The sequence below is a fragment of the Hyperolius riggenbachi genome, chromosome 8 (assembly GCF_040937935.1).
Source record: "Hyperolius riggenbachi isolate aHypRig1 chromosome 8, aHypRig1.pri, whole genome shotgun sequence".
Classification (NCBI taxonomy): Eukaryota; Metazoa; Chordata; class Amphibia; order Anura; family Hyperoliidae; genus Hyperolius; species Hyperolius riggenbachi.
Window position 1 is genome coordinate 257906326 of NC_090653.1, and position 17835 is coordinate 257924160.

At 45.3% G+C, this 17835-nt stretch overlaps 1 protein-coding gene across 1 annotated transcript; it reads right to left on the minus strand.

The window, feature by feature from the left end:
* Window positions 1–1916: 1916 nt before the first annotated feature.
* Window positions 1917–15590, minus strand: LOC137528530 (immunoglobulin lambda-1 light chain-like). Its single transcript, XM_068249852.1, has 3 exons — window positions 15528–15590; window positions 14141–14494; window positions 1917–2468 (listed from the first exon to the last, which is right to left on the minus strand). The coding sequence occupies exons 1-3, from the start codon at window positions 15574–15576 to the stop codon at window positions 2140–2142; spliced, it is 732 nt and encodes a 243-aa protein (XP_068105953.1). The 5' UTR covers window positions 15577–15590; the 3' UTR covers window positions 1917–2139.
* Between the last annotated feature and the right edge of the window lie 2245 nt (window positions 15591–17835).

Consider the following 17835-nt stretch of genomic DNA (forward strand, 5'->3'; position numbering starts at 1 on the left):
GAACATCCCATGGAGCACTGTTCAAGCGATCATTCAGAAATGGAAGGAGTATGGCACAACTGTAAACCTACCAAGACAAGGCCATCCACCTAAACTCACAGGCCGAACAAGGAGAGCGCTGATCAGAAATGCAGTCAAGAGGCCCATGGTGACTCTGGACGAGCTGCAGATATCTACAGCTCAGGTGGGAGACTCTGTCCATAGGACAACTATTAGTCATGCACTGTACAAAGTTGGCCTTTATGGAAGAGTGGCAAGAAGAAAGAAGAAAGGCATTGTTAACAGAAAGCATAAGAAGTCCCGTTTGCAGTTTGCCACAAGCCATGTGGGGGACACAGCAAACATGTGGAAGAAGGTGCTCTGGTCAGATGAGACCAAAATGGAACTTTTTGGCCAAAATGTAAAACGCTATGTGTGGCAGAAAACTAACACCGCACATCACTCGGAACACACCATCCCCACTGTCAAATATGGTGGTGGCAGCATCATGCTCGGGGGGGGGGGAGGGGGGGGGGGGGCATCTCTTCAGCAGGGACAGGGAAGCTGGTCAGAGTTGATGGGAAGATGGATGGAGCCAAATACAGGGCAAACTTGGAAGAAAACCTCTTGGAGACTGCAAAAGACTTGAGACTGGGGCGGAGGTTCACCTTCCAGCAGGACAATGACCCTAAACATAAAGCCAAGGCAACAATGGAATGGTTTAAAACAAAACATATCTATGTGTTAGGATGGCCCAGTCAAAGTCCAGATCTAAATCCAATCGAGAATCTGTGGCAAGATTTGAAAACTGCTGTTCACAAACGCTGTCCATCTAATCTGACTGAGCTGGAGTTGTTTTGCAAAGAAGAGTGGGCAAGGATTTCAGTCTCTAGATGTGCATAGCTGGTAGAGACATACCCTAAAAGACTGGCAGCTGTAATTGCAGCAAAAGGTGGTTCTACAATGTATTGACTCAGGGGCCGAATAATTACGCACACCCCACTTTGCAGTTATTTATTTGTAAAAAATGTTTGGAATCATGTATGATTTTCGATCCACTTCTCACATGGACACCACTTTGTATTGGTCTTTCATGTGGAATTCCAATAAAATTGATGCATGTTTATGGCAGTAATGTGACAAAATGTGGAAAACTTCAAGGGGGCCGAATACTTTTGCAACCCACTGTATAAGTCTAGACTGATTTTATTCAGCAAAATCGTGCTAAAATAATGTTTAGAAAAACATAAAACAAGCACTTACATACGGGGCCCAAGCAATGAGAACCCCGATGTAGTTTGCGCGTGTGTTGGGCAAAAGACGGGATGAGGTTAAAAGATGCTGTCTTTCCCCTTCCCGACCGGTTTCGCAATCTTGCTTCTTCAGGGGATAAGAAGCACGGACAGCCAGCATCTATACTTATAACAGCCTTTGTTTTTATATGTATACTCTGGGATAATATCTGTGAATGCAATCACAGAGGACTAGAATACAGTTTGGAATCGCGAAGACTTTCCATGCCTTTTGGAGTTGATCAAGCTATACACACAACCTTATAACTTGGGTTGTTCCAACTGGTAGTAAACTATAATGTCTACAATTGGTGATGGTGGTCCCGTGTTTATAAAATCTAAAAATTTCATTTGGTGAAGCAGATGTATGATAAATTATCCTGGGATTGACAAGACCTCTACTGATATATTTTCTTTCTTGCTTGCTGGTGGCTTAAATGGTATTTTATTGATAAGATGTAAAAATATTACCTAGGAGAAAAATTGGAGAAAAAGGATCAGGTCCAATGTGTCTTACTACTCCCCATTTCCTTCATTAGAGAAAATTCCTGTACTGTGAAGTGGTTTGCAGCAATCAGTTTAGGTACTTCTTTGGCCTAGGAAAATAATGCACATATGGACAGCTACTATGTACATTTAGATGTTTTTTTAAAAAAATCCTTACTAAGACTCTCCTCTATGTTTTCTGGGGCTGTGTAGGTGCCCATTACTGTTCCCACAGTTTGCACATCGTTCTATGAACATACGATTGTTTCATTCTAGAAACTAGCCCTTAACATTCTGCAAATAGCCTGTATCCCCGTTATACAACAAAATATGATGCAGAATAACATTTTGCTGGTTCCCACAGAGCTTCTCATTACAGTCCCTATGTGCCCCTGTAACAGTCAAAGAAATCTTTTGTAATCAGAGTTCTGGAGGAATCATGGCGAACTTCACATGAAACGGAGGAGAGATTTTTCCCATGATGCACTGAGAGCTCCAGGATGCTGATCATGGTGTATGAATTGTTTTCTTCTGACAAGAAGGGTCCTGTAGAAGCAGTTACGGGGGTAGATTGGCCATCCAGCTTCCATGTCACCTCGATAACAGGTGGGTAAAAATTGTTTATTGAGCAGACAAAGTAGAGAAGTTGTGGGCTGGCTGGAGACTGCGGACTGGTTAGAAGAGATACAGAAGGTTGTTGGACCTCTTCACCTGCAGAATTTAGAAAATAAAAAAAATAAGCTAAGCACTAAACCTAAAGCGAACACAAAACAAAATACTTTGATTAAAGTGGATCCGAGGTAAACTTGTACTCATTGCATAATTATGTTCCTTTTTTTTAATGGTTTTAATACCCTAATTCCCTATATACTAAACAAGCCTCGCCCACAGCTCCTCCAGCGCCTAGGCACTCTGAGACCCATGTAGCAAGGGCTTATGGGAACTCAGTCTGGGCAGGAGGAGTAGGTTACTAACCAGAGATTTCAGAGGCAGAGGGGAGGAGAGAGGAGGAGAGGTGAGTGAAGTTTTCACTGGCTGAGGGCTGGAGATGCAGAGCAGTTTGCCTGGTCGAAGTGATCACATGCAGAGCATGGCTGCTGTCATTGTATCAGAGGAAGAAATAATCATCTACTGTTGAAGCTGTTTGCAGCTAGATTTGCTATGTAAACTATCTAAACTTTACATAAGATATATAGACAAGTTACTTTGTTATAGTTAGATTTTCATCTCAGATCCGCTTCAATACATTTAATGCTAGTCTGAAGTGAGAATAAGAATAAAAAACAGATACTCACCAAAGGAGAGGGAAGGCTCTGGGTCCTATAGAGTAAAACAGGATGCTTTCATGCGGCATGTTGCCTTTAAAGCGCATCCATGATGAAAAACTAACTATAAAAAGTAACTTGTCTACATATCTTATCTAAAGTTTAGATAGTTTACACAGCAAATCTAGCTGCAAACAGCTTCAACAGTTTATGATTATTTATTCCTGTGATACATTGAGAGCGGCCAAGTTCTGTTTGTCACATTACACACAGGCAAGCTGATAGCATCTCCAGCCTTTTGTCTCTAAAAAAACTTCACTTCCTTCTCTTCCTCCCTCCTCCCCTCTGCCTCTGAAATCTCTGGCTAGTAACCTCCTCCTGCCCAGACTGAGCTCCCATAAGCCCTTGCTACAATAGTCAGAGAGTGCCAAGGCACTCTGGAGAAGCTGTGGGCAAGGCTTTTATAGTTTATTGGGAATTAGAGTTATAAAACAAACAAAAAAAGTATTTGGCTCGAGGAATGTCCTATAAACTATATGAAAGGAACACAATTATGCAATGAGTACAAGTTTATCTGGGTTAAAGACACCTATATCTGTATGGGTCCTTTGTGTTAAATCTGCTTTCTGAGGGTGTGTGTTTACACGGAGAGCTCTCACTTATTGAGCTGCTGTGATGCATGCAGCCTGTTGCTTATGTTGATATTGCTTATATTTTGGCCAAACTCACAAGTTGTTTGGTTCGCCGTGGAATTTTAACCACTTTGTCCTCCTTGACGTATTTAAACGTCAAGGAGGACATGCACACTCCCGCGCGCTCCCGCGGCCGATCGTGCGTGTGTATGCGCACTCCCGGCCGCGGTTTCTGTAGCCCAGGAATCAATGAATCGGGCTATGGTGCCCGATCACTGATTCCTCTCCCCCGCAGAAAAAGCGACAGCTTCCCTCGGAAGCTTCGCTTTTTCTGAGTCTATGTCCCGCTAAGCGTACATTGTATGCTTAGAGTGATGTCATGTAAACAAACTCAAGGTTGCCATCTTGTGGCCAAAGAGTAAAACTACATCTAAAAGTAAAAAAAAATTACACTACACAAATATTTCCCTAAATAAAACACTATTTACATCCCACCCTCCCAAAAATACACACATAAAATGTTTAATAAAAAAAAAATACATTACAATAAAAAAAATAAAAAACACATAAATATTTACCTAAGGGTCTAAACTTTTTAAATATCTATGTAAAGATGAAATATTTCTATTTTTTTTTTTGTTTTGTTATAAGCTTGTAAATAGTGATGGAAGCAAAACGGAAAAAATGCTCTTCTATTTCCAAATAAAACATTGTCGCCATACATTGTGATAGGGACATAATTTAAATGGTGAAATAACCGGGACAAATTGGCAAATACAATATGTGGGTTTTAATAATGGAGGCATGTATTATTTTAAAACTATAATGGCCGAAAACTGAGAAATAATGATTTTTTTTTCCGTTTTGTTCTTATTCTTCCTGTTAAAATGCATTTACAGTACGGTAGCTCTTAGCAAAATGTACCCCCCAAAGAAAGCCTAATTGGTGGTGGAAAAAACAAGATATAGATCAGTTCATTGTGATAAGTAGTGATGAAGTTATAGGCTAATGAATGGGTGGTGAACATTGCTCGGATGCATAAAGTGAAAATGACTGAGGGCTGAAGTGGTTAATTGCTTGTTTGATCCTGACAGATCATGGCCTCAATTCACTAAGCTTAACTCCTGTCTTTAATAACTCTTCTGAGCTGTTTTACAGTTATCACCATGGTGATATAATTGTGATAACTGTAAAACAGCTCAGAAGAGTTATTAAAGACAGGAGTTAAAGAGAAACTCCAACCTAGAATTGAACTTTATCCCAATCAGTAGCTGATACCCCCTTTTACATGAGAAATATAATGATTTTCACAAACAGACCATCAGGGGGCGCTGTATGACTGATTTTGTGCTGAAACCCCTCCCACAAGAAGCTCTGAGTACCGAGGTACTCTGGGCAAACTGCCACAATGTAACAATGTTCACAGACAGGAAATAGCTGTTTACAGCTGTCTCTAACAGCCAAAACAGCTAGGAACAGCTACATAACCTGCCCACAGTAATAATGTCATCATGTAATACATGTCAGAATGTAAATCAGGGAGAGGAAAGATTTTACAATGAGCAAACACTGACTAAATCATTTATACATAATTATGGTAAAAAATGAAGCACTTTTTTTTTACTACATTATTTTCACTGGAGTTCCTCTTTAAGCTTAGTGAATTGAGGCCCATGTCAGTTGGTGTGGGGAATAACTGAACTGCATATTATTTGTGTGCATGGCTTTGGGACATGTTACTGCTGAGGACTGCTGCACTAAAGCGGTGGAAGGACCCGATCAGGGGTGTAGCTATAAATCTAGGGGCCCCCCAGAAAAACTTTGATATGGCCGCTTTCTTTGCCTCTTCTTGGTGTCCCGCACAGTCTGAAGGCCCATCTTACGAGGATCATAAAACAAGTGTGGCCATCAGGATCTTCACACCCATAACATGTGTAGCCACACAAACACCAGATCTGGAGTATCAGATAAAGGGAAGGTTGGTAGTTGCCCCTCCCACCCCCCTCCCACACACACCTCTGGGCCCCCCTGCAGTCACAGGGGCTGCCTCCTCCCTAGTTACGCCCCTGAACCTGATGTTGTTACAGGTAACTTATGCTTTTGGTTACCAGGGGAACACTAGGCAGGGCACCCTTTGGTCCTGGACACGCACTGGCTGTTCCCCAGTAGTTATGCCATTGCCAGGGACAGAGCTGGGACAAGGTCCTCCAGCACCCAAGGCTGAGACACCAAAGTGCGCCCCTCCATCCCTTCCACCCCAGCTGTCACACACCGATTGCTATTAGAGTTAGAGGCCCCTCCTCCATCCCTCCCACCCCAGCCGTCACACACTGATTGCTATTAGAGTAATAGGCCCCTCCTCCATCCCTCCCACCCCAGCCGTCACACACTGATTGCTATTACACTAAGAGGCCCCTCCTCCATCCCTCCCACCCCAGCCGTCACACACTGATTGCTATTACACTAAGAGGCCCCTCCTCCATCCCTCCCACCCCAGCCGTCACACACCGATTGCTATTAGAGTTAGAGGCCCCTCCTCCATCCCTCCCACCCCAGCCGTCACACACTGATTGCTATTAGAGTAATAGGCCCCTCCTCCATCCCTTCCACCCCAGCCGTCACACACTGATTGCTATTAGAGTAAGAGGCCCCTCCTCCATCCCTCCCACCCCAGCCGTCCCACACTGATTGCTATTACACTAAGAGGCCCCTCCTCCATCCCTCCCACCCCAGCTGTCACACACTGATTGCTATTAGACTAAGAGGCGCCCCAGGGTCCCCAACACCTTAATCTCTAGTTATCTGTCTTGCAGTCACTGCCATGTATTCCCTTCTCTTATTTCTCTCTGCTTCAAACACAATAGGAGAATGATAGCTGAGAGAATTGTGTGCCCACTCCTACACTGCGCCCTGAGGCTGGAGTCTCTCTCGCCTCTGCCTCGGCCTGGCTTTGGCCAGGAACACTTATACTGATGCCAGATATTTAACAAGGCTGTCGCAAACAATTGTCTCCGGGGACAAACCTCTAACGTGTGTACATAGCCTTGAGCAGCAATCGAAGGAAATCTACTGCGATTCAGGGGAAAAGCCATTTATAATATTTATGAACAAATATACGCCTGTGAGCATTTCCATGCACAATCATGCAATGGCGTATCCCAAATAAATGAGCCAATTGCCAACCATGGGCCACAGCGAGAGCAGGATCATCCTCCAGGCAACCTAGGCAGGTGCTTGGGGCCTAGTGGCTGTCAAGGGGCTCACCTGACACCTTTTCTGACCTCTTTTCACTTCAGCTTACTAAAAGGACCACAAGGACCTTGCCTAGGGCCCCATTACATCTAAATACATCTCTGACCACAGCTAAAGGTGCCCACACACGATACAATAAAATGATCCGATTTTACGGCAATTTGATAAAATTCCCAAAAAAATCGAAAACTTTTTTTTAAAAAAAATTTGACTGAAAAATCTAGTTTTACATTTTTCTTTTTTTTTATTGATCCGGAATGCTGGAAATTTTTCTAAAATGTTTCTAAAGATTGTATGGTGTGTGTTAGATTGTCAATTTATTAATATACACACCCCAGTAATCATAATTGGGGAAAAATGTAACATATTTGTGTGGTACATAGGTTATATTTTTTAAATGTTACAATCAGTCAGAAAAATTGTTTGCAATTCTTGAATTGTATAGTGTGTGGCCACCTTAACCACTTGAGGACCCACCCTTTACCCCCCCTTAAGGACCAGCGTTATTTTTTGTGATCTGTGCTGGGTGGGCTGTGCAGCCCCCAGCACAGATCAGGTTTCATGCAGAGCGATCAGATCGCCCCCCTTTTTTCCCCCCTATGGGGATAGTGTGCAGGGGGGGGGGTCTGATCGCTCTGGTGGGCAGGCTAGTTGCGGGGGGGGGGGGGCCACCTCAAAGCCCCCCTCCGCGGCGACATTCACCCCCCCCCCTCTCCTACCTGTCCCCCCGGTGATCGGGGCTGCACAGGACGCTATCCGTCCTGTGCAGCCAGTGACAGGACGTCCCCTGTCACATGGCGGCGATCCCCGGCCGCTGATTGGCCGGGGATCGCCGTTCTGCCTTACGGCGCTGCTGCGCAGCAGCGCCGTACAATGTAAACAAAGCGGATTATTTCCGCTTGTGTTTACATTTAGCCTGCGAGCCGCCATCGGCGGCCCGCAGGCTATTCACGGAGCCCCCCGCCGTGAATTGACAGGAAGCAGCCGCTCGCGCGAGCGGCTGCTTCCTGATTAATCAGCCTGCAGCTGGCGACGCAGTATTGCGTCGCTGGTCCTGCAGCTGCCACTTTGCCGATGCGCGTTATAAGCGTGCGGTCGGCAAGTGGTTAAGTCCTTCCCAGCTGCAGAGATCTCCAGAAAGTCGCGGGCGATGCTGCGTTAGGATCATGTATTTTATACGGGAGCTATTTCTGCACTCGTCGCTCCAGGCTCTAATAAATTTAATAATCAAATGAGAAGTTTTTCAGCCTGTAATTATGCTCTTATAAAGTCATTAAACTGTCTTCTGCTGTCATCTTCAACACATTTCCATTATTAGCTCTTAATCATTTTTTTTTTCTATTTAAATTATTATTTGCTTGTTGAAGCATCAACATTTTTTTTCATTTTATTTTTCTGAGATGACAATCTCAGTAATTATCCTGGCTGTTATAATTAACAGAACATGACCTTATTATGCTGTACTCAGGGCCGGTTCTAGAATTTTTGGCAAACTTGTGAGTATGCGCCCCCACCCTGAATTTGAATGATCGCACAACACCCCACACAAATTGCACATTATAGCTGCGGTGAGGCTCCCCAAAAACACCCTCATTATAGGTGGGTAGCAGGGGCGTAACTAGAAATCACTGGGCCCCCTGCAAAACTTTGGATGGGGCCCCCTCCTCCTGCACTCTGAATAGGGACTGTCTACAAATCTTTGTCTACAAAACTTTGTATGATTCGTTATCAGTGGCTGAGCAGATGCAGTCATTAGAACAATTGTGCAGAGAGCAGAAAGCTGTTTGTCAGTTGTCAGTCTTTCAGGACGGGGCCCCCCTGCGGCTGCTTCCCTTGCAGGTTCTATTGTTACGCCCCTGGTGGGTAGCTAGGTACAGGTGCCCCCAGTATTGGTAGCTATGTACAGTTGCCCCCAGTATAGGTTAGCCAGGTACAGTTGCCCCCAGCATTGGTAGCTATGTACAGTTGCCCCCAGTATAGGTTAGCCAGGTACAGTTACCCCCAGTATAGGTTGGCCAGGCACTTCCTGTTTCTGCCTGGTGCTGTCCCCAGACTTCTGCCGCCTGAGGAAGATGCCTCACTTGGCATCATGGAAGGACCGGCCTGGCTGTACTGTATACCTCAACTGTATTTTGTGGAATGCTTTCCTTTTGCTCTTCAGATAATACTTTTGCAAGATTTTTTTTTTACTTTTTTTCCCACTGACTTTATAAATTTTGCTTTTCAAATTTGATATGTAGATTTGCTGCCCGCTAGTAGTAGATATTGTGTAACTACATCCCATTAAGGACTCTAGAAGGCTGGTTTGTATGTGTAAAAGTGGTATAAAGCGTACACTGATCGATATGCATGGGCAGCGCTAGACTGGGGCAATCACTGTGCCCCCCTGAGTGCCCACCCCCCCTCGCTCAGTAACATAGATTTAACTGTTTCTAAGCTCCAGCAGCGTACTGTGAACAGAATAGGGTATGCAAAAAAAAAACCTCAGTGTTTCTCTCCCTCCTGCCTCTTCCCCCTCCCCTTGCTTGTAGAGTCATCAGACACAGACTGGGGGCTGGAATGATTTGTCTGTGATCTGTCCACACAGGAGCAGCTTGCTAACAAAGTAAGGATTAAAGCATGCCAGCAAACTAGCTAAGTACAACTGTAGGTAACTTTTCTTCCATAATAGCATTATCATTTGGTTCCTATCATTGCTGAACTAGTTAGCCTTAATTTTATAAACTGAGTTAACCACCCTGGCGTTACATTAAAATTGCCAGGGTGGTGTGTGGACAGTTTTTTTTTCAATTTTTTTTGCTGAACCAATGTAGCTAACTGAAAGTTAGCTACATGATTCACCACTAGAGGGCCCATCTGCCCTTCTAGTCCGATCGCCGCCGGCTTTTAACAGCAAGCAGAAAATCCCGTTGTAAATGGGATTTTCTGCTCAGCTTCTCTCGCCGCCATGTCGACGATCGGGATGACGTCACCGACATCATGGCGTCGGGGGGGGGGGGGGGTCCGATCCAGCCCCATAGCGCAGCCTGGCACTGATTGGCCAGGCTGTGCAAGGGGTCTGGGCGGGGGGGGCTCCCTTACGCCGCTGCTAGCAGCGAATCGGCGATCATACCCCACAAAGTGCTAGCTGCGTGTATTAAAAAAAAAATGATCACAGGGGCCGGAGATATCCACTGCGGCGGTAATGGATGAGCTGAGCTCGTCATTACCGCTAAGGTGGTTAAGCAAAAAATAATGCTCACCATACAAACATTGATTTTGATCAACGAAGTGGGCCCCGCCAGTCAGCCATCATGCCCCCTTTGTCCCCCCCCCCCCCCCCCCCCAATTTTAAGCTAGAGCTGCCGCTGCCAATATGGCCAACAGATAGATCCCGCTCCGATCATTATCTGATGATCAGAGAGGGATCTATCTGTTTTAATCCCTCCACACACTACAAACAGATTTTCAAGCGATTTCATCATAAATTCTTTGAAAATCTCGGCCCCCTCCCCTCCCCCCCCCCTTCTCTCCCCTCCGGCTACTCCATTTTTAATCCTCCAAGTCCCGGGGGGCCCATGTGTGACGCAACGCAGAGGTCAAACACTAAGAGCAGATACCTTACTACCACTAGAGTCCTCTAGTATTTGGCCTCTAGCAGGGGCGTAACTAGAAATCACTGGGCCCCCCTGCGAAACTTTGGGCTGTCTGCACAGGTAAACTATAAACCAATGTAGTTCAGTTGGCTAGTGCACATTTCAATGTGTTTTTCCCTTGCAGATAAAAACAGACAGCAGTCAAGCACTGCACACATTGAGCTTAATTCTCTAAAGTGTGATAACTGCTATCACACCAGTTATCACGTGATCTGAAAAACATTACTCTGTGTGATAAGCGGAGGTTTGCCTCAAGCGCGCCTTATCAAACCTCTGCTTATCACACGGAGTGATGTTTTACGTGCGCAAGGCGTCGCACACGTCAGATCGCGTGATAACTGCTGTAATAGAAGTTATCACGCTTTAGAGAATGGAGCCCAGTTTCTCTATCAATTACATTGGCTTCTGTGATAAAACATGCATGTTTTCACACAGACACATATGCTATGCAGAAAACTGACAGACAAGTATGTCTCAGCTTCATATTACACTCACTCTGTCCACTTCTGATGGAGCAGAACTGGCTCTGCAGACTTCTCCAGCATCACTACAGTACACAACACTTAGGGAGGGGTAGAGAGATTGGGGGTAGAGCAGTATTGTACACAAGACCATACTGAACAATGAATAGGGACTGTCTACAAATCTTTGTCTGTAAAACTTTGTATGATTCCTTATCAGTGACTGAGCAGATGCAGTCATCAGAACAATTGTGCAGAGAGCAGAACGTTTTTCTCTCTCCATGCCCATAGTTGTCAGTCTCTCAGGACAGGGAAAGTAAACTTCTCCCCCAATGGGGCCCCCTGCAGCTCCTGGTCCCCCCTGCGGCTGTATCCCTTGCAGGGTCTATTGTTACGCCCCTGGCCTCTGCATTTGAGATGCACCTGGCCTTTGCATCAGCCATTCCTGTGTCTTTGTTGGGCGCTTACAGCCACCTACAAGCATCCAGCACTGGCGGTGGTCTCAGGCAGGGCCGGTTCTAGCTACAATGAGGCCCTGGGGCAAAAGTAACTTGGGGGGCCCATCCCCTCATCCCCACTCTCATGGATCACCATAGATGGAGGAAAGTAGGGGCACCTCCGGGGGCCCCCACAGGCTCTATGGCCCTGGGGCAATTGCCCCCCTCGCCTCTATGGATGCGCCGGCCCTGGTCTCAGGCATGCTGACCAATCAGGATCAACATACAGAGCTTTTTCTCATAGAGTCCACAATCTCCAACGTTAAACTCTCTAAACAGAAAACACTGCTAAGAGTTCTTTTTAGAGAGTTTAACGTTGGAGATTGTGGATTCTCTATGAGAAAATGCTCTGTATGCTGATCCCGACTGGTCAGCAAGTGTTGCGGTGAGCCTGCATTTTTACTAATCTGGTGACGGGGATCACTGTGGAAGGGTGCACTGACTTTTTGTAGGGGAACGTGTGGTGGTGTGCACATCCTTGCACTGTAAGGAAGTGATGATTAGGTGATTTGTCTATACTGGATTACACTGTTGTCTATCCCACTTTTATTTGAGGAACATATGAGAGGAAGCCTGGATGGTGTGAACTGTGAAGGATCTAATTAAGTCTACTTTGCTGATCTGTGGATGAATCAGCCATTAAATCTGATGAGCGGGTATTCTACCTGACTATTAAACACAGTGTGCACCTTACATGTGCACCACAAGGAGGTGTTGGTGAATGGAATGCTGCTTGAAGGAAAAACAGGATTACGATATGTCGTGTTCCATTTATGTCTTTATGCCATACATAGGAAGAAGGCTGACTGCTGGAGTGAGAGTCATCTGAAAAGACTGATCTGTGTTCTGTGATTAAATCAGCCACAAACGTCGGTGAGAGTACATTATTATATCTGTGACTGAATCTAACTGTTGAAGAAGCTGTGGGACTGTTGTTTCTAGGAACTAATTGGGACTGTTGTACGGACTAGTGTATATAACTCACCTAAGTCACCACCTCCCTTCTGATGCACTCCATGCCCTGTTCCGTCTTCTTACTCTTCTGCCTTCTAAAGCAAAACTTTTGCTTTTTCAGAGGAAGTGTTAGATGATGGAACGCAGCATGGAACACATCGGCAGGGATGGTCATAAAAGCCCATTTCCGATTCCGTGGAAATCCCATTTTCCGCCAATGCAAATTTTTGTTTTTCTGATTATCTGTTTTTTTTTCAGATTTTTTCCGATTTTCCATTTTCCCCATTTTCGAGGAGTAGTTTATTAGCCATTTTTGGCATCAGAGAATGCAAAAAAAATAAAAAAAATTCGGAAATATGGAAATAAAAAAAATAGGAAATAAGTCTTTTGATTGGTCTAAAATGACCGCGGTGATCCGTTTTTGGCAGAAAAATTCTGCATTCTCTGATCACCAATGCTTCCGAGACCTGTGCTTGGACTGAATTACAGAGTTTCTGGGATTTCCAATTAGAAATGCAGAAATTTAAATTCCGTGGAATCTCAATGAACATACCTACATATCGAAAGTGAAGCAGATGCTTAGCTGAGTTAACTCCCGCAAACAAAACCAGCTCCTCCCCCACGCTGCAGGATGATTTGGCTTTTTGCGGAATTGTTCTTGCGCATCCCTAATGTGGATATCTGTGCACACCACTGAAATCATGCAGCTGTGAATTCACTGCCGCCCTCTACAGTGGCGGCGCCAGGGGGGTGCTTTGGAGTGCTCAAGCACCCCCTAAATTTGTCCAAGCACCCCCTGGCGTGAACTGACTTCAGGCGTCTAAGAGACGCCGAGTCAGTTCACAGCGGCAGCCTGAAGCAGCAGAGCAGGGCTACGGTAAGATGGCTTGGAGTCTGCAGTGCAGGGCTTCGGGCGGCCATTTTTCCCGTAGCCCTGCTCGCCGGGTAATGCAGGCTGCAGGCAGGAAGTCACTTGAAGGAAGAGGATCGTGGGAGCTGCGCGCCACAAGGAAGTCGGGAGAGGAGGTCTTCTGACTTGGGCCCTCTGTCTTTGCGTTTTAAAGGGAACCCGAGGTGAGAATAATATTGAGGCTGCCATATTTATCTCCTTTTAAGCAATACCAGCTGCCTGGCTGCCGTGTTGGTCCTCTGCCTCTAATTCTTTCAACCATAGACCCTGAACAAGCATGCAGCAGGTCAGGGGTTTCTGACAATATTGTCAGAACTGACAAGATTAGCTGCATACTTGTTTCTGGTGTAATTCAGTTCACTACTGCAGCCAATAGATCAGCAGGGCTGCCAGGCAACTAGAATTGTTTAAAAGGAAATAAATATGGCAGCCACCATATCACTCTCACCCTGGGTTCACTTTAAATTACAGTTAGCCCCGCCCTCATCCGGGCATGACCACGACCATTTGTAGCCACACCCATTTTTTGCCGCTTCGCGCGCTGCAGGTCGTCAGCTACCCCAGAAATTGCTCCAGCACCTGCATAGCACCCCCTAAAAAAAATTCCTGGAGCCGCCACTGCTAAACTATATGATCCAAACTTGGATTGCAAACATGTCCCACCCAATAACAGACTGTTTTTATTACAGTAAATCCAGGTTAGTTTGCTGGACAATTTATCATTTCTGATTATCTACTACAGTCCTGGAGAACCTAAATCAAGTGCAAGTAACTTACCGCCATAAATGCTGAGCTGAGTACCATCTCCCCAGACGTGATCATTAGGCGCTTTAGTCAACACGCACCAGTAGAGGGCACTGTCTTGCGTGGTGATGTTAGTGATGCGCAGGAAGTGAGCATTGCTGCTGTTTCTGATTGGTTGGCCGCGGTCCTGGTAGGATCCTCCCCAGAGAATAGTGCTCTCATTTGAGTGGTGGAGGATGAAAGTGGGTGGAGTCTCCGGCAGTTGTTTGAACCACTGGACATTTAGGTGCTGAATGTCCTCATCTTCAACAAAGCAGCCAATTGTGGCGGAGCTTCCTTCAGCTGCTGACATGTGGTGGGATTGGTGGACTTTCATCTGAGCGGAGCCTTTAATGCAAAATAAATATATGGTAATATATAGTGCTTTTGGCTAGTGACAGCATGGAGCAACAGAATATTTGTAACACTTCCGTCAGTTGGAGCCAGTCTAAGGCTCAACACACACCATACAATCTTGGTTGTTCAATCTTACCACTTTCATGTAGTATAAGAGCTTATCCAATCAATCATTCAAGGTATTTTCAATCTGTTGGCCCTTATACTACATAGAATTGGTAAATCTGTACAACCAAGATTGTATGGTGTGTGTTGAGCTTTAGCGTAAGAGAAGTGTGCTGTTTGCGTATCTCTCCAGCAGCCGCTGGAGAGATATGTAGAGGGCGCACTTCTCCGGTGTAGCTGCCTGGCCTCGACTGACGTTAGTGACGGGTCCCGGTTCCCGAAGCTGCGGGTAGCGGAAGACGGCGGCATGGGAGCGATTGGACGGATGGGGCTGGAAGAAGCCCCAGGTGCGTATAAAATCTTTTTAATTGGTCAACTCTGAGTCCCTTTAAAGGTGCTGTGCCACACTAAACAGACATAGGCACTAGAGGTTCTGGGCTGAGCTGAGGTCTCTTTAAAAGAATGGACACCCACAGAGAAAGTACAGACAGCCTATTTGCGCCTTGTTTTAGTTGGCAAGGCAACCCTGTAGGTAATCAGTGTTGTTTGTGAATATTTGTCAAAGTCATTTTCCTACTGAACTCTCAGGACATACCTATAGTCCCCTGGGCCCCCGCAGAGATTTCTGCAAAGTAGAGTCTTACCAGTCCTGCTGGGCACTCTCCTCTGCCAGTCCTTGCTCAGTGCACTCCTGACCTCATTCTCGCAAGGGCACCTCTCCTCCATGATCATCCGCATGTTATTACGCAATAAGTCTCTGGGAGGCCCAGGGGACCATAGTTACGTTGGGGGTGATGGGGGGGCTGCAGCTGGTTTGGGGTTCAAGGGCAATTAACCAAGTTGCCCCTATGGTAGTAGTGCCAGCCCTTGGCAAACCATTAGCTTAGCGAATCAGGCTATGGTGTAAAGTTTCACTTACCAGAAACTGTTAGGAGCACCAACACACAGGTTAGAGATGGTGACGCCATAGTTGGAGGAAGACTTGGTGTGGAAATCACAGCTGAGCTCGTCTTGTCGGAGCTGTCCCTCTTTCCTGTAAAAAACGATCTGTTAGCACACTAAGCACAGTCATATGCAACACATCAAACTGAAAGGCAGGGCCAGATTTACCATAAGGCACTGTAGACACGTGCCTACAGGCACCTGAAGATGGAAAGGTGGCTCAATACCCTCCCCTAATGTCTCCTCCTTCCTTATGCAGAGTCTCGAGTTGATCGTACATGAGGTTACTCACCTTGCTCTCAGTATTCCACTGATGAGATCTCCCTTCAGTAGGGGGCACCTCTAGCTGAGGGTACCTCTCTCTACCTAATGCTAAAGGACACCTGTATCTACCTACGGTGGGTAAGGGAAGTAAGATAGAAGTGATCTGGGCCAGCCAGCACACTTGTGGTGGTGAGCTTCAGTGGGGGTTTGTAGGTTCATGGAGGGTGAAGTCCAGGGTGCCAGGACATCTGTGCCTATAGGCTCCTATGAGGTAAATCTGGGCTTGCTTAAATGACAACTGTAATGAGAGTGATTAACATTCCTTAATTGTAGCTCTCCTTACATTTAAGATGAAAAGAAAGCAAGATCCGATTATGATAATGCTAAGTGACACCTGCAGCTACCTATGACGGGTAAGGGAAGTAAAGGAGAAGTGACTGCTGAGCCAGCCAGCAGACTTGCGGTGCGGCAGGTGTTTGTGGGTTCCTAGAGGGCGAGGACTATGGTACCAGGACATCTGTGCCTAAAGGCTCTTGTGATGTAAATCCGGGCCTGGTTGGTGGGCTTGCTTCAGGTGTCCAAAGTAGAAGGGAAGGGTGAGAGAAGAAGGACTTCTGCATGTATTGAGACATGTACTTTCAATTCTATTGTGCAGGGCCAAATATACCACAAGACATTGTAGGCATGTGCCTACAGGCCCTTGATGGAGAGGTGGCTTTCCATCATCACTGGCCACCTTTTTAGTTAGAGTTTTGTAAGCGATTTCATGAGTGTTTTCCGGTGCTTTTGAGAGCGATTTTAAAAAGTGTAATCTTTTTGTCAGCGAATGTGTAGCGATTTCCGATTTAAATTCTGATTGGTCCTTCGTTGTATCATAAATGTTTTTACAGTTTACAGTAATTTAAAATCGCATTTAAATCACTAGTCATGAGCGATGACGCCAGCGTTTATATGCTTTACATTGAAACGCAAACGCTCCTAAAATGCTGCATGTCCTGCAATTTTGCTAATCGCAATTGCTCCAGTGGAATTTGGCCCATCCATTAACATTATCTGAGCGTTTAGGGAAATTGCTCTAGTGGGTTCCAGCCCTGAGATCTGGAACCTACTAGAGCGGTTTTTTTTTTAGCGTTTAGGGAGCGCTTTCAATTGCTAGCGATTTCTCTAAATACTCTGCCAATGTAAGTGGATGAGACAGATTCCACAAGGGCGATTGCGATTAAGGAAATCGCAGGACATGCAGCATTTGGGAGCATTTCAATTCTAATGAATTGTATAGGAGCAGAGAAAACGCTCCCAAAATCACTTGCAAAATGCTATCACAAATCGCTAGCGATTGCGATAGAGCTTTGCGCTTGTTAGTGGGTTCCAGGCCTTAAAGGACCTCTGTCGCGAAAATCTTAAAATTTAAAATACATGTAAGCATATGCAAGTAGGAAGTATGTTTCTTACAGAGTAAAATGAGCCATAAATTACTTTTCTCCTACGTTGCTCTCACTTACAGTAAGTAGTAGAAATCCAACAGATTTTGGACTAGCCCATCTTCTCATGGGGGTTCTCAGGGTTTTCTTTATTTTTAATAGCACTTAGTGAATGGCAGTTGCTCCGTCTCACTGCCAAAAAAAGTGTACAGTGAGCAGGGAGGCTGTCCAGCATCATTGTGTAAATCTTTTTCAGGGAATATCTTTATAAGGAATAAAATCCATGCTGAGAATCCCCCATAAAGAGATGGACTAGCCCAAAACCTGTCGGTAATGTCAGATTTCTACTACCTACTGTAAGTGACAGCAACATAGGAGAGAAGTCATTTATGGCTCATTTTACTCTGTGAGAAATTAAACTCTTATTTGTATGTGTTTTAATTTTCAAGATTTTCGCGACAGTTCCTCTTTAAGGTGAGTTTTGTAAATCAACCCTCAGGGCTCTAATTCAAATAACTTTTTCTCTTGTTATTTCTCCTACGAGATACTTTTTCATCTTCTCTTTAACTTTTTAAGCACTTTGCAATTGAAAAGGTAAAC